Genomic DNA, 24,926 nt, shown 5'->3' on the forward strand with positions numbered 1-24,926 from the left:
GGTGGAATCAGTTGGTTGATTTTGTTTCAGTTAGCTGATTGGATGTGGCTTAAGGTCCCAGTTGGTCACTGTTTTTGTTTTGTTAGGCTTCCGTTTAGTTTGATCACTGAGGTGAACTTTGGGCTGTGTCCCATCTTTATTGTAAGGTTCCAGGTGATTAAACTGAAATCCCTGCTTAGCGGGCTCGGGGCTATGCCCCACTCTTGTAAGGTTTGGTCTTAAGCAATCACTTGTGATTGTGAAGGCCGGAATGTTTTGATTCCTTTATCTAAAAAATATTTCAGGTATGGAATGAACTCATATGCGCTTTGGTTGAGCAGCATGGGTCGCACTTTTTTTTAGTTCAGTTTGGCCCTCATGACCTTTTACTCCCTCCGTCCCTAAATACTGCTATTTCTAGGAGAAAAATTTGTCCACAAATACTGCTATTTCTACTAGCATACTCAGTCCACCAGCCCATTTAATTTATTCTAGGGAGTAGTACTTTGACGCATGGTAATTGTTTGAGTCTGTTTAGTTGGCATTAAATGCAGCTCGTTGGAACCAGAGAACCATGGCTTAACGTTCATGATTAAATGGTGGAACCCAAATTAATTGAGGGTAGAATGGTCTTTTGTTTGTCACACTAATCTGTCTGAAATCTGCTAGAAATAGCAGTATTTGGGGGACAGAGGGAGTATTAACAAACGTAGAAGATGAGGATGCTGAATCTTGGGCCTACCCCCACCATCGCCTATGTTGTTGCTCATCGCTACCCTTTCTTCTCTAATTCAGGGTGCCTGCTTCTCTCTCTTGGTGAACGACTAGGCAGCCGCACTATACCAGGTGCTTATTTCTTCATTAGGCCTTTTGTTGGATCTTAACCTGACACTTTTCAGGCGAGGAGAACCACCAGGTGTGCCAACCCCTTCTCTTCATGTTGAACCCTCTAGTTTTATTCGGATCTTATCTAATTACAAAGGTGTACATATATTATGCTTGCTAACTTCGATCTTTTTCAAAGATTATCATGTGTACATGTGCACACCCATGTCCTTTATCGGATCTACGCCTGCAGAGATGTGTGCTTTACACTGAATGTTCCTAGCCCTTCTGCTCTTCATCCTTCCTAACTTGGTGTTATATTTCTTTTATTGTTTCTTTTATGTGCACTATGTTGCAGGTTAAGCAAACAACAGCTATGGGCTTCAGTTACTGTTACCCAAGTTGGAAGTCGTCCACCAAGCCCAACAACACCTGCTACCATATTCCACCAGCATCAAAGAATGTTGGAGATGGAAAACAAGATCAGCATCAAGAATGTTGAAAAGGAGATGGCAAACAAGATTAGTGACCTTTGTGGCACGTCAATATTGGGATAATTTGGTTATGAATTTAGAGATATATGTGTGAATTGTACGTCAACATTGAGATAATTTGCAGGTAAACATTGATGCAGCACATGAATTGATCTAATGTGTAAATTTGTTGAATTCTAGTCATCAAAGAGTCAGATACTAGACTGCCTCCATCAAACTTATGTGTTATGTGATCTTGTGCCAGACAACCAGATGATGCAGTAGGAGCAACCAGCTTTCTTTAATGTTATTATTCTAACAATATATTTTGCATCAAGACCCCCACAACAGCTTGATGGAGAGGTGAGGAGGATCCATCCAAAGGGTGACCTTCAGCTGCCGCTGCCAAGGTACACCCTTTTCATGTAAACAAAGCAAATTAAAATATTTCCCATGGTCAAAATTGTAGGCGTCATAGCAATCTCACCAGTAGTCACCACCAGTAGTCACCGCATCTCTGATCCTGGTGTGAATTGTAGGCTTGAATTGTTTAAGCATAAGAAATACCATGAAGCAGTAGTATGATACACCCAAGCTATGAAAAGGAACCCAAAGGATCCTAGAGTAAGCATTTTTGGCTGTTTCTCTGTTTTTCCTTCTAAAATAAATAACTCTTGAAATTACAAGTAATTTCTTAGAAACTAAATTTGTATTCTAAAGTCAAGCTATGTGGCTGTCTTTTCTCCTTGGCATACTTAGGCCCTGTTTAGTTACTCATCCAAAAAATTTTCATCCATTCTATCGAATCTTTGGACACATATATGAAACATTAAATATAGATAAAAAAATAAACTAATTACACAGATTGGTTGAAAATCGCGAGACGAATTTTTTAAGCCTAGTTACTCCATGATTAGCCTTAAGTACTTACAGTAACCTACATGTGCTAATGATAGATTAATTATACTTAATAGATTTGTCTCAGTTTCCTGACGAGCTATGTAATTTGCTTTTTATTAATTTTTAAAAATCCTTCCCGACATCGACACCCAAAAAATTTTCATCTCAGGGCCTTAACAGATCCTGCACCGCAAAACATCACAGAACTTCTGCTTAAAAAAAAACCATCACAGAACTTCTGCTAACGGATTGATGAATACTGCATTTTTGTAACCGAAGTGTTGTGACATTAAATGCGAGGGAAAACTTGACCCAACAGTAGTCGCACAATGCGAAACAACAAATTTGCCGCCACCGTCAAACATTATCACTGCTACTACTGATAGCAGGCAACTACTGCTGGGCGCACTGCACCCTCTGCGCACCGCCCGGCATATCCTCGTCCTCGTCGTATGCCTCCTGGTGCTGCTGCTGCCGCCTCCGCATCTCCTCCTCGATGTTCACGTCATACGGCATCGTCTCCTCGCACTCGTCCAGCTCCATGTCAGTGTACTGCGACACCGGCTTGGGTGGGAGCACAGCCTCCAGCGCCTTGCACTGCTCCAGGCTCAACGAGTCCGGGAAATCCACCGAGAAGTGGATGTACAGCTTGCCCTTCATGAAGGGCCTCTGGTACATGGGCATGCCTTCATCGTTGATCGCCTTGAAAGAATCTGCACAAATTATAAATAAACAGTGAGCATTGGCCAAAGGAACAAGGCAGAATCAGGCCTTGTTTAGTTCCGAAAACTGAAAAGTTTTCGCAACTGTAGCACTTTCGTTTGTTTGTGGTAAATATTATCCAATTATAGACTAACTAGAGTCAAAAGATTCGTCTCGTGATTTACAGTCAAACTGTATGATTAGTTTTTGTTTTCGTCTATATTTAATGCTTCATGCATGTGCCGCAAGATTCGATGTGACAGAGAATCTTGAAAACTTTTTGGATTTCGGGGTGAACTAAACATGGCCTCATGTGCTCAATGCTATCTTTTCATGTTCAGAACACCCACCAGGCTTCACAACTTCGCCAGGGTTTGATTTGATTAGCAGCTGCCTGTTATCCAGGTGTGTCAAAACAAACTGGAAGCCACACAGAGATTCAGTCAAGGTCAGGGTGTGCTCGTAGAAGAGGTCATCGCCCTTCCTCTTGAACTTGGGATGCTCCTTCTGCTGGAGAACAAAGATGATATCTCCAGTGACAGTGTCAGGCTGCACACAAGCACAAGATAGTTAGGACCCTAAGATAATTAATAAGAACCCAAAACTGACAGATTGACAAGACATACCGCTTCGTCAGCTTCACCAGGGAATGTGATCTTCTGCCCATTCTGCATACCTTTCTCTACTACCACTTCAAGAACCTTCTTCTCCTGCACAACTTTATCACCCTTGCATTGTGGGCATCTGTCCTTGTCGTTGATGGTCTCTCCAGAACCCTTGCACTCGTTGCAAGGATGCTGCATTTGCTGAATCATTCCAGGTCCCAACTGCCTGATTTGGACCTTAAAGCCAGAACCTTGGCAACCAGCACACCTCGACGAAGCTCCAGACTTTGAGCCCTTACTGCATGATTACAGCACACCATGAGATCCTGAAAATCTAATCTATAAAACATAATTGGGGTTTTGGCATCCTCATTATGGATCCAGATGACCTACCCATTGCACTTGGAGCAGAGAACATTGCGGGACAGAGAGAGCTTCTTTGATGTGCCATTGTACAAATCCTCCAGAGAAACCTTCAGAGGATGAACCACATCCTCTCCCCTTCGCTGCCTTCTGCCCCTACTGCTGCCACCACCTTTGCACAAGTACATACAGGGTGAGCCACTATGTAGGCAATTCTCAATTCAATGGCATTGCATCAGTTTTTGTTTCGTAACATACCTCCAAAAGGGCTCCCACCGCCAAAGAATGACTGGAATATGTCAAAGGGATCGTGCATCCCTCCACCGCCTCCCATTCCCTCCTTGAGGGCATCCTCACCATACTGATCATAAATCTCTCGCTTTTCAGGATCACTGAGGACCTCATAAGCCTGAGCTAGCTCCTTGAACTGAAATAAAAGCATGAAATTTTAGCTTTCATCTCAATCAGATATCAACAGCTCCATTCAACCATTCATACAGCTTTACAACCAAACATCGCCATATTAATGCAGATAGGCAAAATGACCTACACGCCACTGGTTCTATCAAGCTCACCATCATAGCAATGCTAATTGAATGAGAACAAATGGTATAAATCATTCTAAAGAATCAGACCAGACTACAGAGCAGACAAGTGACCATACTATATATAGATAATTCATAAATCATTTTAAAGAGTCAGACCAGACTTCAGAGCAGACAAGTGGCCATACTGTATATAGATAGATAATTCATAAGCAGAATGTGCATATTCACATTTTTCAGGATCAGAGCATCACCTAAGGCTCACGATTCAATAAGTGGAGCATTTTTAGGATCAGCACATTCATCTAACAATTTTAGGATTCAAATCGGTGCATCAATTTTTTCTGAAACAGTAGCACACTACAGTATTCAGGTCAGGGAAACTGAACCAAGCATGTCCCTCGTTTCTCAGGTAATCTTGCCAATCAATTTCACATTTTTTTTTCATCAAAAACTACAGCTTGACCATTATACTAGTGAACCAACCATCTACTACACAACAACAGGCAGGTCCAACAAGACTAAAACGGTATCAGTAAAATAAAACTATATAGCCACGATACTAGCAGACCAAGGAAGGCTTGCGGCATGATCAACAAGCTTTTGAATAACTAATTATTAATTATCAGATCAAAACCACATAGAGAGACTAATCCAGGGGCATGAACAGCTCTTGATGCGTCTAGTAGCAGCTAATAATCGTAACTGTTTCCATAATTCTATCAGTTTCCATGCAACTAATAATTCTAACAGTTCCCATGCAACATCTACCTACTTTCCCATACGAATCCCTCCACCAGCCCCAACCATCAAACCCATCTACTAATTCCACGCCTCCTCAGATCCAATCAACCGCCCCAACCCACAAGCACCAGCACCAAAGGGAATCGACCTAGCCAAAACGTCCCAGCCACGCCGCAAACCCGACAACCCGCCTACTACTCCCCGCCGCGGACAGATCGGAGCCAGACAGACGCGGACGAGACGAGCCGGTGCACTCACCTTCTCGGGATCCCCGCCCTTATCGGGGTGGTTCTTGATGGCGGCCTTGCGGTAGGCCTTCTTGAGGTCATCCTGGGAGGCGTCCTTGGAGACGCCGAGGATCTCGTAGTACCGGGTGTTGTCGCTCTTCTTCGGCGCGCGCCCAAACATCTCCGAAACCCTAGCTGTTCGATCCGATGGGAAGCGTGGTGTCGTGCCGGGAGAAGTTTGTGAGGAGGAGAGAGCGCGGGGGCCGGGGGTAGTTATATCGTCGGGACGGGTGGTGGGGAGTGAATACTCTCGAAGCTGCAGGAGGCGGGGGCGGGTGGCGCGCGGCCCGTCGGATGCGGATCGGGCGGTCTCGGCCGCAGCTTCCAGATGCTTCCGGTGTCTTCCTGCGAAAGGGCGAGGAGGGGGGGCCGTGGGCGGGCGGGGCTACGGGGAGGAGCGCGTGTTGACGCGACTCGATTCTTGCGTGGCTGTGGGTCGTCGGGTCCGGGCCCCTGGGTCCCGGGTCCGGGCTGGAGGGAAGCGAGCCGTCCGATGAGGAGTTCCGCACGTTTGGGATTTGGAGTGGATTTGGAAACTCGAAGGATCCCCGTTTTGATGAAAGAGGTGGTGGCCAAAGACGCTTTGGCCTGGGTTAGTTCGTGACTTTTTTAAAAAAAAAATAAGACGAAAAGAAAACTAAACAAAACCTCAGTCCACTACAACATTTAAAGTCTTTTTTATGTAATTATATTTTATTAACTTTTCTGAAGTGTAAAAAAATAAAAAACTTTGGCTCCACTCAGGGGGCGTGGCTAGGGCTATAAAGTCAGTTTTAATACATGTTTCATGAGAGTGTCATGCATATTAGGGCACTCCCAATGCTAGAAACTATGTATAGTTTCTATACCCATTAAATTTTATAGACACTATATATAGAAACTATGCTCGATAGTTTCTATAGAATATTTTTATATCCAATCACATTCATTCTCTCTCCATTCTTAGCCAATTATATCACTTCATGTCTTGGATTTTGTGTAGACATGGTTTCTATCTTAGACCCAGTTTCTATGATTTTTACTCTCTCTCTTCAATAACTACATTGCCACATCAGCAAAATGCTTATGTGGCACTGCAATTAATGTCTACAGAAACCATGATAGTTTCTGCATTGGGAGTGTCCTTAGGGCACTCACAATGCAAGACTCTATCACAGAGTCCAAGACAATTAATTACATATTATTTATGGTATTTTGCCGATGTGGCAGCATATTTATTGAAGAAAGAGGTAGAAAAAACAAGACTTCAAGTCTTATTTAGACTCTAAGTCCACATTGTTCGAGGTAATAAATAACTTTAGACTCTATGATAGAGTCTGCATTGTGAGTGCCATTAAATAGGGTGTCACATAAGTAAAATTGCTGACTTGGTAACTCATGTGGCTCAGTTACCTAGTTTATAGTCTTGGTAACAATGGTATGAGGCTGTGCACTGAGACTGGCATAACAGCCGTAGTGGCAACCAGTGCAGCCGAGTACTCTCTCTAATTTTACCTTTTCTTCATTAATGGTTTATCTTCCTAAACCCAGGCCTCATTTAGTTCGCGTTTTTTTGGCTTTAGCTACTATATCACTTTTATTTGTATTTAATACTTATTGTTCAATCATAGACTAACTGAGTTTAAAAGATTCGTCTCGCAAATTATAGATAAATTATACAATTAGTTTTTATTTTTTTGTTTATATTTAATATGTTATGTATGCATCCAAATATTCGATATAACAGAGAATTTTGAAAATTTTTGATAACTAAACCAGGCATCAAACAGAGTACCAGGCAAAATTACGGTGAGAGGGCACCTGAGTGGATAGCAAAGATAGAAGGTATATGTGTATCTGAGAATCGAGGAGAAAATTACCAAGTGTCTAAAGAAAAATTATTGGAGCTCTTTTTTCCTTTTTTTTTGCTAAAAAACAAATTAAAGAGTTAATTTAAGGACCTTTCGGAGATACTGTAATATAATAGTACTGCCTCCCGCTTTGTAAATACTCGTATGATCTACTTGTAACTGGATGAATACGATGGTACTCTCCCTTATGCGCTAACGGCTAACTGTCAGCTTTTTTTTAATCTTGACTAGTAATTAGTGTATCATATGCGATAAAATCATAGGTTACTATATGTGACACAAATTTATATTGATTCAGGTACAAGAAACCATGTGATATATCCTATATATGGATTTTTTATTTATTTACCATCCTTAAGTGTGCCAACCCTATGTGTGTCAATGACATGTGGGACCATATGAGTCACTGACATGTGGGCTAGAAATGACAAATCTACAAGAACCCACCCATACCGATGGCATGTGGTGGCAAATAACTAAAAAGCCCCTGTATATATGTAGTGTTTTATTGCTCTGTATACTCCGGTCAGCTCTAATATATATTTTTAGTTTGACTACATAAAGTTCAATCAAGGCCTTGTTTAGTTCAAAAACATTTTAGATTTCGGTACTGTAATATTTTCGTTTTTATTTGACAAATATTATCTAATCATGGACTAACCAGACTCAAAAGATTCATCTCGTGATTTACAGGCAAACCGTGTAATTAGTTTTTACTTTCATCTATATTTAATATTTCATGCATGTGCCGTAAGATTCTATGTGACTGGTTGAAAAGTTTTTTTATTTTTGGGGTGAACTAAACAAGACCCAAGTTTGTAGAAGAAATATCAATAGTTACGACGTCAAATCAAATAGATATATTATCGAAATGTATGGCACGACAAATCTAAATTTTGATTCTATATAAACATAATCAAATGCAAAAAAAGTTTAAGTCGGTGACATGTTAGAATTGTATTTCCTTTTCATGGCAGAAGGAGTACAATACCACAAAGTGTGCACCATGTTTTATGCAGGACAATTTTACCATATACTCTATCTATCCCGTAAAGAGTGTCATTCTTATTTTTGGACAAGTGAATCAGTTTTAACTTTAATTGAGTATATATAAGAAAGAAAAAAAAATATTCATAGTGCATAGTTACTATCATTAGATAAAATTACTCGATATACTTTTATAATAATAAACTTAATTTGAGACATAAATATTGTTAATATTTTCTATAAACCAAGTCAAATTTAAGAAAATTTGACTAGTAAGAACCTCATAGCGACACTCTTTTTTAGGACAGGAGTATATTCTATGGTGTTGCTTAGGGCACTCACAATGCAAGACTCTATCACAGAGTCCAAGACAATTAATTACATATTATTTATAGTATTTTGCTGATGTGACAACATATTTATTGAAGGAAGAGGTAGAAAAATAAGACTCCAAGTCTTATTTAGACTCTAAGTCCATATTATTCGAGGTAATAAATAACTTTAGACTCTATGATAGAGTCTGCATTGTGAGTGCCCTTAAGAATAATTAGCAAAGTCGATTACTATTCTATGGAATTGCTTGAGGAGTATATTTGTACTCATTCCATTAAAAAAAGCAATTCTCAAAGAGTTAAACAATTCTATCAAATAAGTGTTATTAGATTGATTATAAAATATATTTATATTAATTATATTTATAAATATAAATATTTTTTCTATAAAATATGACAATCTTAAATTTTTTACTAGTCTGAAACTTAGAGTTGCATTTTTTTAGAACGGAGTATAAGGGGGTGTTTGGGACTGCTCCGCTCCCGTTTTTGCAGCTCCGCTTCAGCTCTGGGTTGCCAAACACGTCTAGCTCTACGAACTCCGCTCCACAAAAAAGGTGGAGCTAGAGGCCAGCTCCATGTTTTTCCTAGAGTACCTCAAGGGATACTCCAGTTTTTGGAGTTTGATACTCCCACATGGAGTTGTGAAGTAATTACCCACCCTGCCACTCATTAATCACGAGATTAGTTTCTGTAAAAGCGGGAGCGCAGGATACGACGCGACGCCGCCGCAGGCCCCGTACGGTCCGTCGCCACAGCTGGCCTCATACGGCTCTTGGCCAGTGGCCCTGGTGATCATGGCTAGAGTTCTACTACCGAGTTTGGCCAGTGGCCATGCACTGGAGCGACAACACAAGCCCCTAGTGGCCAGGGCATCGGCAGGCAAGCTGGTGCCGTTCAGGGAGCTAGCGGTCAGGGAACCAGAGGACAAGGTGCCGCTAGAAGGAAACGTCCACCAACGACAAAGAAGAAGGATGAGCAGGTATTGATTTATTTGAATTATAACCTTTGTTTAATTTTCTATTATTTATAATTTATGGGACAATTATTTGTATTTTAATTATGGTCTCTGTTAATGTTCCATCATTTGATTTCTATTTTGGTCGAAAAATATTGATTTCTATTATGGTCGGAAAATATCATGAGCAATTTTGATCAGGGGCATAATGGGTAATTTGCATGAAAACAACTCATTCCTAAAGCTGGAGCAGGGCTGCGTGCCAAACAGTACCTCCTGCTCCACAAACTCCACAGTGGAGCTGCTCCATGGTGGAGTTCGTGGAGCGGAGCTGCAAAAACTGGAGCAGAGCAGTCCCAAACACCTCCTAAATCAATTTCCGGCTATAGCTAAGGTTGAAGACCACCTATAGTTTTGTTTTGAATTGGTCCCGGTGGATCTTACAAATTTCAATTACAGACCACATTTTTTACTTCGAGAACGATGGACAGCTTCATCAATCAACATGACAAGAAATTTGAATCCGGCAACCTCCAAAAACCAAATTGTGCCGTCCAACGAGACTTGAGGGATCACTGAATGATGACGGAGTACCACTACTGTACCAGCCGTGGACTAACAAGGACAGGTAACATGGTGGCATGGCGCTCAATCAACCACCTGTTCCCGAGGGAGAAAGAGCATCTGTCGTTTTTCCTATCAGTAGCTGACTGCCCGGTTACTGTTCAGTAGCTGCAGCAGAGCACTGATAGTGGTATGATAGGCTGATAGCACGTTAATAATCATATGATTTCCTAAGCGGAATCTCGAGACGAACCACACATTTCATCCGGTCCATGAGTGCGCTCTATCATCAGTGGCAGAGAGCAATGTAGGTCCTCAACTGGAACTAACAATTCAGAAACAACCTTAAAATGTCTACGCACGTGATCCTCCCATGATCTCACAAGAAACCACTCGCAAAAATCCGCAGCAAAGTGAGACGGCTTTCAGGCCTTGTTCAGTTCACAAAAATTTTTTAGCTTCGGATATTGTAGCACTTTCGTTTGTATTTGACAAATATTATCTAATCATGAACTAACTAGGCTCAAAAGATTCGTCTCACAAATTACAGACAAACTGTGCAATTAATTTTTATTTTTGTTCATATTTAATGCTCCATGCATGCGTCGTAAGATTCGATGTGACTGGAAATCTTGAAATTTTTTTGCACTTTTTTCAAACTAAACAAGGCCTCAGGTGACGGTGTGCACGATCCGCTGAACCCCAGCGTGATTTTGTCCTGGTTCTTGGAGCGCAGCAAAAAGGGCGCCTGAATTTCCAGTCCACTTCTCCACAGGATGAGGGGAAAACGGCAACAACAAAAGGGGTTTCTCTCTCCGACATGCGGTGCAGAAAGTGAAAACGCGAGAAAAGCGCCGTCCTTTCTTTGTTTGTTTCCTTCCGCCCCCGTCTCTCTCTCCTCCGTGCCGTTGCCACTGTTGACTGTTGCCACGCCGCAACCGCAACACACCACGCAGGCGGCAGCGGGCGCAATAATGCGCACGCAGAGGAGCACAGCGGCGTCACTGCTGCGGCAGTAATGGCCGCCTGGTTCCACCACCACGGCGTCTACTAGTGATACACCGAGCCCACCCTTCCTTGGTTCCTTCAACACGGCCCCCTCCGGCCTCCGGATCGCGCACCGCGCCTGCCACCCACCAAAGCGCTCCCGGAATCTTTGCCGAGCGGCGCCGCTTACTGGCCGGCAAGGCGACCCCGTCTCTCTTCCGGCGTTGATCTGGTGATGCGCTTTTCAGAGTGTTCTTTTTCCACTCCTTTTCTCCCTCCGTCCTGTGAGATTGTGCTGCGGTTTTGTGCCGGTGCTGACGGAACCCGGAAAATTTGCGTCTTTAGGTTACTCCGGTTGAGGCGGGCGGAGTGGCGGCGCGATGGGCATCTCGGCGAGGTGGCTCAAGTCGTTAGTTGGGTTGAGGAAGGTGGAGCGGCAGCAGCAGCATCGTAAGGAGGATGCAGATGTTGGACGAATGGTACGCGCCGGGTTTCTTCCAATCATTATGCAGTTCTGGCGTATCTTGGTTCTTTAAATTGGTGGTTGGTGCATTCATTACCTATGTGGATGATGCAAGAATCATTTTTTCATATCCGAGTTAATTCACTTAAAATTGTTAACAGAAAAGGGGTGAATTATTTAATTGGACTTCTTGACCATATCATGACAACAATCCTAGGTGTGTACTAATCAATGTTAGTTATCCATCCTTGGCTGAATCAGAATCGCACTTGGTAATTCTTTATGCACTGTTTGTGTTAGTTTTGATTTGGACTGCAAAGAGCGTATTGTCAGGTAATTGTTACCTGCTTTGTTCAAAGCTTGCTTAAATACTTGACTTCATTGGTGCTTCTTGAATTCTGAGAACAAAAATTCTTGGTGATTATGCAATCACAAGAGCTTCAAATTAACTGATGGACATAACTTAGTAACGCCAAAGCTTGCCTTCTGATATACATATGGAGGACATAATATTTGTGCCATACTTCCCTCATTAACCTGTTATGACTTATGCGTATGCATCATTTTGCTTATGAGTTGCCAACTGGGGAAACTGCAGAAAGGCGATGTTGCCGATCAGTTTCATTTTCAGAATCAGCGCTCTCAAGAAGACAGCAGCATTGCTGCACAAGAAGAAATTCCAGAGGTTCCTTATGGAAATGATCCACCTGAAGTTGATTCTAATGCACCTTCATGCTTGGAACCCACTTGTGATTCAGCTCATGTGCCACTGTCTCAAACCGAAGAGGAACTGGAAGAGATCTGGGCTGCTACGATTATTCAGACAGCATTTAGAGCATTCCTGGTATGCATTCATGTTGTCCTCTGGATTCCATTTACTGAATCAATTCATGCAAGTGTGGACTCTTGAAAATGTTTTCAGCTCTAATATCTCAACGAACTTGAATAAGCATTCTTATGCTCAAACACCTCTTTTTTTTTTTAATTTAAACTCAATTCTGTTCGTAGCTAATGCCAATGCAATTTTCATTTCCTAGTGCAAAAGTAATTCAGCTAATCTTATGTCCTATACCTCTATGTCCATTCAGGGTACCCTGTGCTCCTGTAGTGATGCTTTAAATCTGTTTGTTCATGATCTGATTGTATATTACCATATGCAACTGCGGAAGTTGGCAGTATAAGTTTTCTGTACCAAGGAAAAAAATAGAAATTGTGGAAACAAAATGAGTAATTTACAATCATTCTCACTTAATACTTTAGTTCTTTATAGTTCCCACTTGTGTTCCTTCTTCAGGCTAGGAGAGCCCGTCGAGCTTTAAAAGGGCTGGTTAGGCTTCAAGCCCTTGTAAGGGGTCATATAGTAAGAAAGCAAGCTGCCACGACACTCCGCTGTATGCAAGCTTTGGTCAGAGTTCAGGCCCGTGTTAGAGCAAGGCGAGTTCGCATGGCTTTGGAAAACCAGACTGACCAGCAAAATACTTCACCAGAGCACACGATTGAGGCACGTGTTAGAGAAATTGAGGTGAGATGCACAAGTTTAATAAACAAGGCATCCTATTATCTTGTCATTTATTTGGCTGATAGTTATATATGATGATACTATTTCAAAAATTGTTTGCAAAAGGCTGTTTCATGATTTGTTTACAAATTACCATATTGTTCTTTTCGCTAGGAAATAACTGGCATTGCAGTACAATGTTCTGGTTTGTTTGTGAACTTTTACCATTGTCTTAAAATGCAGGATGGCTGGTGTGATAGTATCGGTTCTGTGGAAGATATCCAAGCAAAACTTCTAAAGAGGCAGGAAGCAGCAGCTAAACGGGAGCGAGCCATGGCCTATGCTCTAGCTCATCAGGTAGTTTATCCTGCTTCTACACCAACATATGCATAAACTGTTATTCTAGTAATAAGATCACTGAAGTAATAAAGAGTGAATATAATAATATACTGTAATGCGTAAAACCTGTTCTAGTCTAAGGGGGTGTTTCGTTTCCCCTCATTCCTTGGTCTGCGTTATGTTTAGACCAGATCGGCATGGGCCGGTTTGTTTGGTTCATCCGTGTCAGAGCCAGGCTACATAACTCCGTAAGCCATCCGTACTGAGATAGCCTGTCTATCCCTGGCTCACAGAATCGGGCGACTAAGGTTAGCTAGGCTTTGGCTACCCCTCCCTTCCCATTCCCCTCATCTTCTGCTTCTTCACTGCCGGGGCAGATGACGTGAACAGCTTGGTCAAGCTTCTTCCTTGTCACCGGCACTCATATCCCTCGCACTGCCCCATCTGCCTCTGTGTCTTGGTCTTTCATTGCTGCAGTCGTACTCGGCCTGTGCTGCCTTGCCGCAAAGCGGCGCTGCAGGGCAAGGACCAGGCATAGGCTGTCCAGCTCCGGTGAAAAAGAGTGCCGCACATGGTTGGCGCCGGCCTGCGTGCACACGACCAATGGATCGATTGGTCTTGGTGCTTTGGTAGAAGAAAAAAAAGTGAGAACTCGATGCATAGTAGGTAGTTGGTCTCCATTGGTAGCTTAGTTCAGCTTTTGGCGTGGTAAGTTTGCTAGGTCGATGAGCTAGCTAGCCCTGCAGTCTGGTAATGGTTTACTGTTAGTACAAGGATCAAGTGATTTTCCAAAGATAGAATGACTTAAAAAAAAGCGTTTGGTGATCTGATCCTTACGCCACCATTATCCTCTTTGATTGGGTTGGAAACGTTAGTGCTTTTTTATTCCATGCCGACTCCTTGATGTCCTGCATGTTAGCTGAGTTCATGCAGAGCACCCAACCAAACATGATCCTAGCTTGTCAGGTTTAACCATACAACTAAACACCATGAACTTGCCTTATGCTTGCCTGGCTATCCTTGACCAGGTCTAATCTTAGCCAGGCTCGGATGCTTGCTATTGTTTGACTAAGTCTTCCTTTCTTGGGGAACAATTGAAGTTGTTCTTCCCTGTATGCTAGCTTGACAATTAAGATCCTCATCTTTTGCAAATCATTCTGTTTGGTCAGCTCATGGTAGAATAATTACATTCTGTAAATAACATGAGACCTATACTCGGAAGGAAAAATGAAAGATTTGTGCTTTGGTCCTCCCTGGGGGGCTGGGAGCGAAAGCACATCCAAGAATTGAAATTACCTTCATCTGATAAAAAACAATAAAAAGGAATCCACTGTGCAAGGTTAGTAAGCCTTTCAAATCCTGGTATTCGAAATTCTTAACTTGTTCCCCTCCTATTTCAGTGGCAAGCAAGTTCAAGACAAGCTGCATCATTTGAACCTGACAAGAACAGCTGGGGCTGGAATTGGCTAGAGAGATGGATGGCTGTTCGGCCTTGGGAGAGTCGGTTCCTTGGCACTTACGCTGCAGATGGGATTTTTGTAGTTAATGAAACCAGGCAACCTGACATAAGTGCAACGAAGACCCCATGCAGAAAACCTGTTAAAAAGCATGATTCAACCCTTCAATCAAACACATTGAACCAGAAGGTCTTCCCATCAAACTCAGAGGGTGGTGGCTCCTCGACAAACCGATCCAGTGGTTCGGCATCAGCTAAATCTAGACTGAAGGTTTTACCCAGAGAAGGCGCTGAGGAAGCTTCATCTCGTCCTTCTGTACTTGTTGTGCGGTCCACTAGTAACCCAAGGGAGAGGACTTCCAATATTAATTCAAAAGAGAGGACTGGGGACTTGGATTGTCAAGTTCATAAAAGATTCTCCTTGCCTGGCATTGGTAAGTCTACATACCACCTGCACTACTTCTAGCATGAGCTTCTTTTATATGAAGATTTAGAAGACATTTCTTGTTATACGTATCAGCATATGGCATCTGTGTTGTTTAGATCCTCATAGACACTAGGCAACTTGGAGTAGAATTTAGCTTTCATGCATGGGATACGCTTCTTTACACAGCTGCTTAAATAAAATATTCAAATCCATTGAATTGCTATTGGCAAATTACCAGGTTCAGAAGCTGGCAAACACCTGACAAAGAAAGGCACGGTTAACCGATCCCTGAAGGCCACAAAAGATTCCCAAATACTGGGGTCAAGGCACCATCTTGCCAGTTCCATTGATCCAGTTCCCACTAGAGTTGAGCTAGAGACTTGAGAGGGCATGTGATGCTTGAACATCGCCATGGATTGCACTGAGCTGCTGGATGCCGTTCTTATCTGCATGACTGCATGTAACATCCATGTTGTACTGGCGGAGACACAGAATATCTGGGCATGCCCTTGCGGTGCGCGCTATGCTCATTTCATGAGATAAAACCAGATGCGTGTCCATATATGGTGAGGTTACCTTTGGTTGTATTGTTGTATTTGTAAGTTCTTGCTAGGAGATGTAAATTTCTGTGGTCGAACGGTGTACTTATTATGTGTTGTTGGTGTATGGTATTGGTATAGTTGTAACTTGGAAGGTTAAGCGAGATAAATCCATTGAACTGTTTTGTGGACATGGTATTGCCGTGTTGTTATATATATAGATTTAAATTTGTATCTGGCGACCGATTACTCATGCTTTAGGCTCCCTCTGGAGCACGGAAAAATTTCATGAATCATTTTTTTTTCTGTGCAAGTAAATTGATTCCTATAAAATTCTTGCATGATACCTATGAAAATCCTGTATTCTAAAGGACCTTTAGTAAATCCTGCGCTCTAAAGGGGTTCTTATCCTTGCCGAGCTCCAACATGGCAGCAGCCGGCAATGCCTGTCCATCACAAAGAAGGTGCAACGACATGGAATTGCGTCGGCGATACTTAAGGCCCAGTTTGAAAGGTAGACTTTCTGCTATTTATTTCGTAATAATCGTAAAAAAAAGAATATGTAAAAGCTCAAGCCAGATCTCTTCTGTGCAATTTACTTTTTTTGTGATTATACAGTACAACTTAGACACTTATTTCTTTCACGTACTTATGATGTTTCATCCCCATGTTACTGAGATATGTATCTCTGATATTATGCACCTCTACAGCGGCATCGCTTATTGACAGACGATCTTTGGGTGATTGCTTTGAGCACAGCACACCAAGCTGGATAATAGCAGCCAAGCATTCCCTGGTTCTGGAAATATCTCTCGTGCCATTGCTATTTTTTGCTTGGTCATACAACCAGATTCTGGAATCTGCTATCTCCATCACCTGACCAGGAAGTGCAGCTGCCTCAACAAAGTAATGCAGGTTTAACCCGTCCCTGAACATGTCGTCTGTTGGGCGCCTTCGTGTAAACATCTCGATCAAAACGATGCCAAGGCTGTAAACATCACCGTGAGTTGATACTCCAAGCCCTTCTCCATATTCTGCAACAGATTAATTGTAACGAGAATAAACAGCTATGTATAGCTAGTTGAATCTGATAAGGCAGTGAAGTAGCTAGACATCACAGGATGCATATTGAATTACCTGGAGCAACGTATCCGATAGAGCCTCTTACGCCGATGGTACTATTGGAATTCACACAAGTTTCTTTTGCAGCTTCATTTAGAATTCTAGCGATGCCAAAATCTCCAACACAAGCCCTCATGTCCTGGGTAAGAAGAATGTTGCTGGGCTTGAGATCGCAGTGGATGATCATTGGATGGCAGCCATTATGGAGGTAGTCCAATGCATCTGTGATGTCAACGGCGATATCTAACCTCTGCTCTAATGTCAGTGTTGCTGCATTTTTTCTCTGGCTTTCCAAATCTGAATCTGAATGGATCCAGCTATCTAAGTTTCCATTTGGCATAAGCTCGAATACTAGAGCCCTGAAGTCTTTACCTTGGTGGTCGATGCTCGAACAGCATGTGATGATCTTTACAAGGCATCGGTGCCTAACTCTTCGCAGTGCCTCACACTCAGTCTGGAAACTTTTGTATGATCCTGATTGCTGAAGATTAAATACTTTGATAGCTACAGAAACACGTCCATTTTTTAAGGTGCCACTGTATACGGACCCATATCTTCCTTGTCCTAGGAGATTGGATTCTGAGAACCCATCGGTTCCTTTGAGTATCTCATCATATGAAACCATTGGAAGCTCTATATCAGTGAAACGAGGTGGTAGGTTTTCTTCCAGCTGCTGGGTTGCTGCCATTGCCATAGACCTTCTGTAAAGGAACGCGGCTAATGAAAGCACTGAAAGTAAAACCAGGATAGCTCCTACTGTCGGCAATGCTATTCTAAGCAACGTTGACGTGGTTTTCTTATTGTTCCTTGCAGCAGAGTCTGGGCACTTTGGCAGATGAAGCTGTGGCATTCCACCGCATAACTTATCGTTTCCAACTATTGATAGTCCAGTTAGATTCTGGAAAACTCCGTCCTGTGGTACTTCACCTTGTAAATTGTTGAAGGACAGGTCGAGACGGACCAGTGATGTTTGATTACCTAGGAGCTGTGGAATTTGTCCTGATAGGTTATTGTGGGCAAGGTATAGCTGCTGCAAATTGGTAATATCCCCTAGGTCCCCAGGAATGCTTCCATTCAGCTTATTGCTTGTCAAGTTCAGTAAAGTAAGCCCTTTCATGTCACCGAAAACAGGAGGGATGTTTCCTTGTAATAAATTGCCATCCATTAGGAGGATTTCTAGTACTACGCAGTTGCTGATGGCATCAGGTATCATACCAGACAGTCGGTTTCTCGATAGAGAGAGCACTCCAAGATTCACAAAGTTACCAACCTCTGACGGAAGAGGTCCCTCCAGCAAGTTATCAGACAAATCCAAATACAGTGACAGTGATGGTAGGTTCATAACCTCTCTTGGGATCACCCCACTAAGGTTGTTGCTAGACAAATCTAGTACCGACAGTTTCTTCAGATTCCCCATGCTTGCTGGAATCGATCCCTCCAGGCTGTTGGCTTTGACAATGAGGTTAACTAGACCAGTGAGGTTTCCGATGGATGACGGGATGCTTCCTGACAAGTTGTTGTAACTCAGAAACAGCTTGTTCAGCTGTGTGAGCTTGCCTATGCTTACTGGAATGGCCCCAGTGAGCAAGTTCTCTCCAAGCATAAGCTGCTGAAGGCCTACCAGATTTCCAATGTCAGTTGGGATGGCACCAGATATACTGTTGGAGAAAATCAGTAGCTCCTGGAGAGTCGTGGACAAATTAGCCAATGAATTTGGTAGTTCCCCTGCAAACCTACTATTCCATCCCAATTCTAGTACTTGCAGCGCGCTACAATTTGTGAGCGAAGTAACGAATGCCCAATCTTGCTCACTGTATGCCTGGAACATGTTGTTGTCCAGGTTGAACCATTCAAGTTGCTGCAGTCTGCCTAGCGCAGAAGGGACGACTCCACTGAACTCATTGACGGACACGTCAAAAACTTGGAGATTGGAGAGATTAGTGAGAGATGTGGGGATGGCTCCCGTGAACCGGTTACCTCCAAGCGCAAAGAACCGCATGCTGCTGCCAAGGGTTGTTCCGAAATCTTGAGGGAGACGACCGTGCAGCTCGTTCTCCGCCATGGAAAGTAGCTTGAGCGATGACAGGTTGTACAGGGAAGGAGGAAACGTTCCCGAGAGGTTGTTCATGGAGAGCTGAAGGCTCCTGAGGTGTGGGTTTCCCCCGATGCCCGCGGGGATCGGCCCCTCTATGTGGTTGATCGCCAGGGACAGGTCCTCCAGCCGGGAGAGGTTCCCGAGCGACGCAGGGATGGTTCCGGTGATGCTGTTGTTGGCAAGACGGAGAACTCTGAGCACCGTCAGCATGTCGCCGATCTCGGCAGGTATTCTTCCTCGCAGCCCCCTGTTGCCACTGACGTCCATGACCTCGAGACGGACGCAGCGGCTGATGTTGCCCGGGATCTCGCCGGCGAGCGAGTTGTCCGCCAGATCAAGATACCAGAGGCGGCGGAGGGAGCCGATGGTCGGCGGGATGTCGCCGCGGAGGGCGTTGAGGCTCAGGTTGAGGGACCGGAGGAAGGTGAGGTTGCCGATGGCGGGGGAGATGGTGCCGGCGAGCCCCTGGGATTGCAGGTCGAGAGCGACCACCCTCCGTGGGTGTCTCTGGCCGCCGCACCTCACGCCCTCCCAGCTGCAGTAGCTGCCGCTGCCGTTCCGAGACCAGGAGGCGAGCGAGGCTCCGGACGCCGCCTTTGCCTTGAAATCTAGGAGCGCGCGCTCGTCGCTTTCTTGGCCAGTCGACGGCGGCGCGGCTGCCGTGGCAACTGCACGCCTACCCGCCATGGCGTAGAGAAGCAGCAGCATTTGAGCTGCCCTCGCATGGAGCTGCAGCATGGCTGGCTGGCTGGCTGGTTCTTGCCTCTGCTTGGCCCATCCTATTCCTAGGACGCGCGACGCCGTATCATCATCTCGTCTGAAATCAAAATTCAGGAACGAGGACTCGCTGTGTCTGTCACTGTCTTAGAGTGTTGACTCCCTTGTCCATGAACAGAACCAGTGAACCCGCTGTAGAAGCGACTAGCGAATCGCGACCCGGAATCCTGTTTGGCACGCTCGGAGCAGAACTGACGCACGACCTCTGTTCGGGTGAGAGCCCGCTTTCCCTGAAGCTTCCTCTACCCTTTTTCTTTCCGCGTTCCGCTTTCGGGGTGAAATTGAAACACAGCCAGTTGGATCTGGGGCCATGGATGTGATCAATCCATTGGCCCATATGTCGCTGTTTTCCTTTCCTATCTTGCTAGGCCTTGTTTACCTTAAAAAAAAATTCAAGATTTTTTTGTCAAATCAAATTTTACGACACATGCATAGAATATTAAATATAAATAAAAACAAAAACTATGCAATTTACCTGTAAATTGCGAGACGAATCTTTTAAACCTAATTCCTTCATGATTAGATAATGTTTGTCAAATAAAAACGAAACTGCTACAATGTCAAATCCCAAATCTTTTTAGATCTAAACAAGGCCCTAGTTTTTAGTGTGCTAATAACTATTTCGTCTAATAGCAACATTTTAATTGATAAGAGATGGTAATAGATTCAAAGGTGAAAAGGTGATTTATTAGCATGTGTTGTTTAGATCCATGTTTGTTAATTTTAGCGTGCTAGCCGCTATCATCAAGATTCAAACATGAAACATGCCCTACCCTGACAGTAATAGTACTGTAGGAATATGGTGATGATCAAGTAGAATATGATTTGTGGACTTTTACCTGAGCTCTAAACAACTATACATTAGTACGATGTGTTGAAAAAAAGTATGAAAGAGTACGTTTTGCTAATTCATTGATCCAGTTTATGTTCGTATCGACTTATGTAGAAAAAAGAAGCTTCTTATTTGTTAATATAGGTTTTAGGGTCTGTTCGGTGATCTGAAAAGTCATAGCGAAAAATATTATTCGCCGATTTATTGTGAGAAAAAAACATAATTGACTAACAGAAAAAGTACGGCTTATAAAACAAGCGAACAAACTTTTAATATTACCTTTTGAATTCCTTTGTGCAAAACGACCATTCAATGGGCCAAACATTCTTAAGAACTAACCATCCTTATAGTATTAGTCTAAGAGGTAAGATTAAGAAACTTGTGGGAGTGAAAGTGAACCGATTGTTTATTAGTAATATAGATCGAAGCCGGCGCCAACGGGTTGGCCGCTTTAGCCGGAAGGTAGCTTAGGTGTTAGGCGATAGCCCTGGTTTGTTAAAGTCAAAATGTAGCGACAAAGTTCATTCCTGCCGGCGGTGACCCCGCTTGTAACTTTATAAATCTACCTTTTTAATATAAGGGCATTTGTAATTGGTGATTTATAAACTAGCTCTAAGTATTATATATATATTTTAATGAAAGAGACTGAGAAGTTAATTCTTGATTAAGAGCTAGGCTCATACGTTTTCAAGATTATATGAGGTGTAACGTAGATCTATGTTATGAACTATATGCTAAAAGTTGATATTATTGAAGAAGTTAGCTTAGAGCTAATAACTACCTTATAAGACTATAACATTACGGGTGTTCTAATGATATCCAATGCTTTTGTGAATTTGAAAAAAATAAATAAAAAAATGTGTAAATGCTGGGCTGGCAAACGGAAATGGGCTGCCCAGGCCCAAGAGGAAGCCGTCCCTTTATTCCTTGCCTCCACGACGCGTCTTTGTAACGAACCAAACCGGAACGTAACCTCCCACTCTCGTCAACGACCTCGTCCGTCGCGCCCGAGGCGAGAACGCCCCCAGTTTCGCGCTATGGCGGCGACGTCGTCGAGGCGCGTGTCGGTGCCGGCCCTGGCGGCGGCGGCGGCCGCCGTGCTCCTGCTCGCTTCCGTAGCCGCGGGCGACGACCACAACGGCGTCTACGATCCGTGCGCGGACGCGTCGGTGCAGCGCGGCGACGGGTTCACCTTCGGGGTGGTCTTCTCCGGGCGCGACTCCTTCTTCTCCGGCGGCGTGCAGCTCTCCCCCTGCGACAGCCGCCTCGGGCTCGCCAACCGCGCGCAGCTCGCGCTCTACCGCCCCCAGGTCGACGAGATTTCGCTCCTCACCGTCAACTCCTCTTCCTTCGACCCGGTGAGTCTCCCTCGATCGCCATCATTAACTGCTTGTGGATTCCGTGTTTAATTGCCAAAAGTTGCGCGAGGTGTTATACGAATTATGGATGGCATATGAACGCATATGACGAACCCTAGTTAATCGAGTATTTTGACCTCATCGCATAAGTGATTTATCATTAATTTCCTTTTCTTATCTATATACAGACAAATAAATTAATTTGCGAATGGTATTGGCTCTGCTAGGAAAATAAATTTAGGTTAATGGGATAGTATTTCCTAACAGCAAACAAAAACCTGAGTACAGTGCTTATTAGTTCCTTAATAAGTTAGGCAGAGAACGAAGAACTGGTCAACAATCGTCGGTGACCACGGCCAGCTTGGAGGGGTTAAGCCAAATCGTTGAGGGAGCTGGACGTTCTTGTCCCATCGACGTATTGAGACAGTGCCACTTTTGGATGCATTTGTGTAGCTGAACAGGGGTAGGGCGAACTGTCCTTCGAAGCTGGGACACGCCTCGTGTAGTTGTGTGGTCCAAGTGTTGGGTTGTTAGCATTCACGATGCAATTTATTCGGAAGTTTATGAGCGTGCTGCCCTCACAAATTTGGAATGTCCCTGTTCTGCAATTCTACTTACTAATTGATTTCGAGGAATTGGTTGGAGCTGGTGGGTTTCTATAATTTTTATCTGCAATAGTAGTGCAAATTTTGAATGACTATAAATTTGCTGATCTTCATGATTGAAGACTTTCGCGCCACCCAATATTTCACCAGTGTCGGGATTGCGGGAGGGTTGCTTATCGCCCACCTTCTCCCTCTTAAGTGAACGCCATAGGTTCTGCATCTAAAAAAAAATGTTGAAGACATCCCCTTCTTTACGTCTATACTAGTATGTGTGGCAGTGCCTTTTCTTTTCAACAACAGCTGTGCAAATTTTCTTCAGTGATTTATCACAACATGCGTATTCCAAAACAATGGACTCAAGGCATTAAAATTTAGTACACCATGATCAACAGTGGAGACAACCAGAAATGGATGAAAAAACTGCTGCATTTGTTTCCCCCCTATAATGACCACCAGGGAAAACACAGCCTCTCTTGAAGCAATTGGCTTTGTGTAGTTCTAAACTGGCAATCACCATGGAATGATTGTTCCAGGTTTGTGCCTTTAATTTTCTATTAAGTATGTGAGTAGAATTATCAAACTGCGGTTGCTTGTTCTCTTCTTGAATGATGAATAATGATCGAATTGAATCACATCTAGTGACTAACGCACAACCCTTTCACCCTGTTCCAGTCTTCTTCTGGTGGGTACATGGTGGCTTTCGCCGGGAAGAAATACGCAGCTAGGTCAACCCCGGTGTTCGTCGCCAACACCTCGTACACAGTGACAGGCTTTACCCTGGTGCGTCCACGTCCTTTGCTGTTCTTCGCAGTCATCCCTTAAAAGGGACATGTATATAACTTGGTTAACCGATGGAGCTCCGGCACCTGTTGCTGCATTTCAGGTCCTGGAGTTCCAGAAGGGCACGCTCCAGAACCTGTTCTGGAAGCCCAGCGGGTGCTCGTCATGCTCGGGGCGCTCCGACTTCGCGTGCGTGGACAGCAGCTGCGCGATCAAGACGACGAGCTGCAAGGGCAAGGGCGGGCAGGTGGACTGCAACCCTGGGATCCAGCTCGCGTTCTCGGGAACGGACAAGCACGAGGCCGTGCTCAACTCGTGGTACGAGGTGTCCAAGCTCCGGCAGTACTCCCTGTTCGGGCTCTTCTCCAACCTCAAGGACTCGCTCACCAGCCAGTTCAGCAGCTTCTTCTAGCTAGAGCCTGCCCCGTCCAGTGCGAGCTGCCACGTCGTCGCTCTGTACTGTACGCTTGCTTTTGCTCTGTCTGTTCTATGGACTATGGTTATCGTGTAGAGTATGCTTAGTGAATACTCCTTCTGTCGTAGTTTTGTTTCTGATGACAGAAGAACTACGTATGTGTATAACGGCTATCATCAGATGAGTCCTATGTATGTCAGTATGTGCAGTTTATAATGCAAATGAGATGGTGTAAGTTTTGCGTGACTCCACTCATAGGTAGTCCACTCGTGCCGTTCTTATTCGCTTGTCTGAAAAATCGTGATTGAATGATTAGCAGATAAGCTCAAGCGAGTAGGCTCGTTCCGGCCGTACACATAACATCATCAGAGGAATTGGGCCAGCGGCCGGCCCGTTTGCGCTTGAGGTTGACTGTCTGAGGAAATAGGAGGAAAGACTGGTGAGAGTGAGACTGCGTCAAGTATAGGTTTTCATCTCGCACTAATATGATGGGCTAGTCCGAGCACGACACTAAGGCCTTGTTTACTTCCAAAATTTTTTGGAAAATATGAATAGTGACATTTTTGTTTGTATTTGATAAATATTGTCTAATTATGAACTAACTAGGGTCAAAAGATTCGTCTCGTCAATTTCGACCAAACTGTGCAATTAGTTTTTATTTTCGTCTATATTTAATACTCCATGCATGCGTCTAAAGATTCGATGTGACGGGGAATCCGAAAAATTTTGCAAAATATTTTGGGAACTAAACAAGGCCTAAAAAGCACGGTCTAGGCATGGCACGGTCCGGTAGTAGTGCCGTGCCTAGGCCGCAACTTCGGCCCGCAGTGCCGGCACGGGCACGGCACGGTTAATAGGCTGGTACGATTATTTCCATCGTCTGATGCTTTAAGGATAGATCATGACCATTGAATGTATTCTGGGTCATATATATAAACATCACACAACTCTTTCAAACTCCAACTCCCTAGTCAGCGGCGCAGACGCATCCTTGCTGCGGTCACTCTTTCTCCACTATACGACAGCGATGGTGCTCGTCTTCTCCGTGAGGCAGGGCACAATGAGCTTCTCGACTTCTTCCGAAGCCACGGGCACGATGGGCCACCGTGCCTATCGACA

The 24,926-nt window shown here is 43.9% G+C and overlaps 3 protein-coding genes across 3 annotated transcripts; 1 reads left to right on the forward strand and 2 right to left on the reverse strand.

Moving 5' to 3' along the window:
- Positions 2,414-5,640, reverse strand: LOC110430211 (dnaJ protein homolog). Its single transcript, XM_021447437.1, has 6 exons — positions 5,395-5,640; positions 4,106-4,274; positions 3,878-4,019; positions 3,506-3,782; positions 3,230-3,428; positions 2,414-2,890 (listed from the first exon to the last, which is right to left on the reverse strand). Exons 1-6 carry the CDS (start codon positions 5,542-5,544, stop codon positions 2,571-2,573), a joined length of 1,257 nt encoding a protein of 418 aa, XP_021303112.1. The 5' UTR covers positions 5,545-5,640; the 3' UTR covers positions 2,414-2,570.
- On the forward strand, positions 11,007-24,058 carry LOC8083910. Its single transcript, XM_002463726.2, has 11 exons — positions 11,007-11,333; positions 11,447-11,580; positions 12,163-12,408; positions 12,859-13,086; positions 13,306-13,419; positions 14,802-15,291; positions 15,523-15,665; positions 19,032-19,611; positions 21,439-22,007; positions 23,285-23,392; positions 23,496-24,058. The coding sequence occupies exons 2-11, from the start codon at positions 11,482-11,484 to the stop codon at positions 23,802-23,804; spliced, it is 2,886 nt and encodes a 961-aa protein (XP_002463771.2). The 5' UTR covers positions 11,007-11,333; positions 11,447-11,481; the 3' UTR covers positions 23,805-24,058.
- On the reverse strand, positions 16,335-20,063 carry LOC8083911 (receptor kinase-like protein Xa21). The gene is made up of 2 exons (XM_021465952.1): positions 16,961-20,063; positions 16,335-16,857 (listed from the first exon to the last, which is right to left on the reverse strand). The coding sequence occupies exons 1-2, from the start codon at positions 19,776-19,778 to the stop codon at positions 16,448-16,450; spliced, it is 3,228 nt and encodes a 1,075-aa protein (XP_021321627.1). The 5' UTR covers positions 19,779-20,063; the 3' UTR covers positions 16,335-16,447.

The sequence above is a fragment of the Sorghum bicolor genome, chromosome 1 (assembly GCF_000003195.3).
Source record: "Sorghum bicolor cultivar BTx623 chromosome 1, Sorghum_bicolor_NCBIv3, whole genome shotgun sequence".
NCBI lineage: Eukaryota > Viridiplantae > Streptophyta > Magnoliopsida > Poales > Poaceae > Sorghum > Sorghum bicolor.

Bases quoted from the DNA above. Each gene is read 5' to 3' on its own strand.
- LOC8083910 (XM_002463726.2), top strand. From the start codon at position 11,482: ATGGGCATCTCGGCGAGGTGGCTCAAGTCGTTAGTTGGGTTGAGGAAG. The intron at 19,612-21,438 runs GCGAGCGAGGCT...CTACCTTATAAG, and splicing joins TGCCGTTCCGAGACCAGGAG to ACTATAACATTACGGGTGTT. The intron at 22,008-23,284 runs GTGAGTCTCCCT...ACCCTGTTCCAG, and splicing joins ACTCCTCTTCCTTCGACCCG to TCTTCTTCTGGTGGGTACAT.
- LOC8083911 (XM_021465952.1), bottom strand. From the start codon at position 19,778: ATGCTGCAGCTCCATGCGAGGGCAGCTCAAATGCTGCTGCTTCTCTAC. The intron at 16,858-16,960 runs GTAATTCAATAT...AATCTGTTGCAG, and splicing joins TATCGGATACGTTGCTCCAG to AATATGGAGAAGGGCTTGGA.
- LOC110430211 (XM_021447437.1), bottom strand. From the start codon at position 5,544: ATGTTTGGGCGCGCGCCGAAGAAGAGCGACAACACCCGGTACTACGAG. The intron at 3,783-3,877 runs GTAGGTCATCTG...GTAATCATGCAG, and splicing joins CTCTGCTCCAAGTGCAATGG to TAAGGGCTCAAAGTCTGGAG. The intron at 3,429-3,505 runs GTATGTCTTGTC...GCTTGTGTGCAG, and splicing joins CTGGTGAAGCTGACGAAGCG to CCTGACACTGTCACTGGAGA.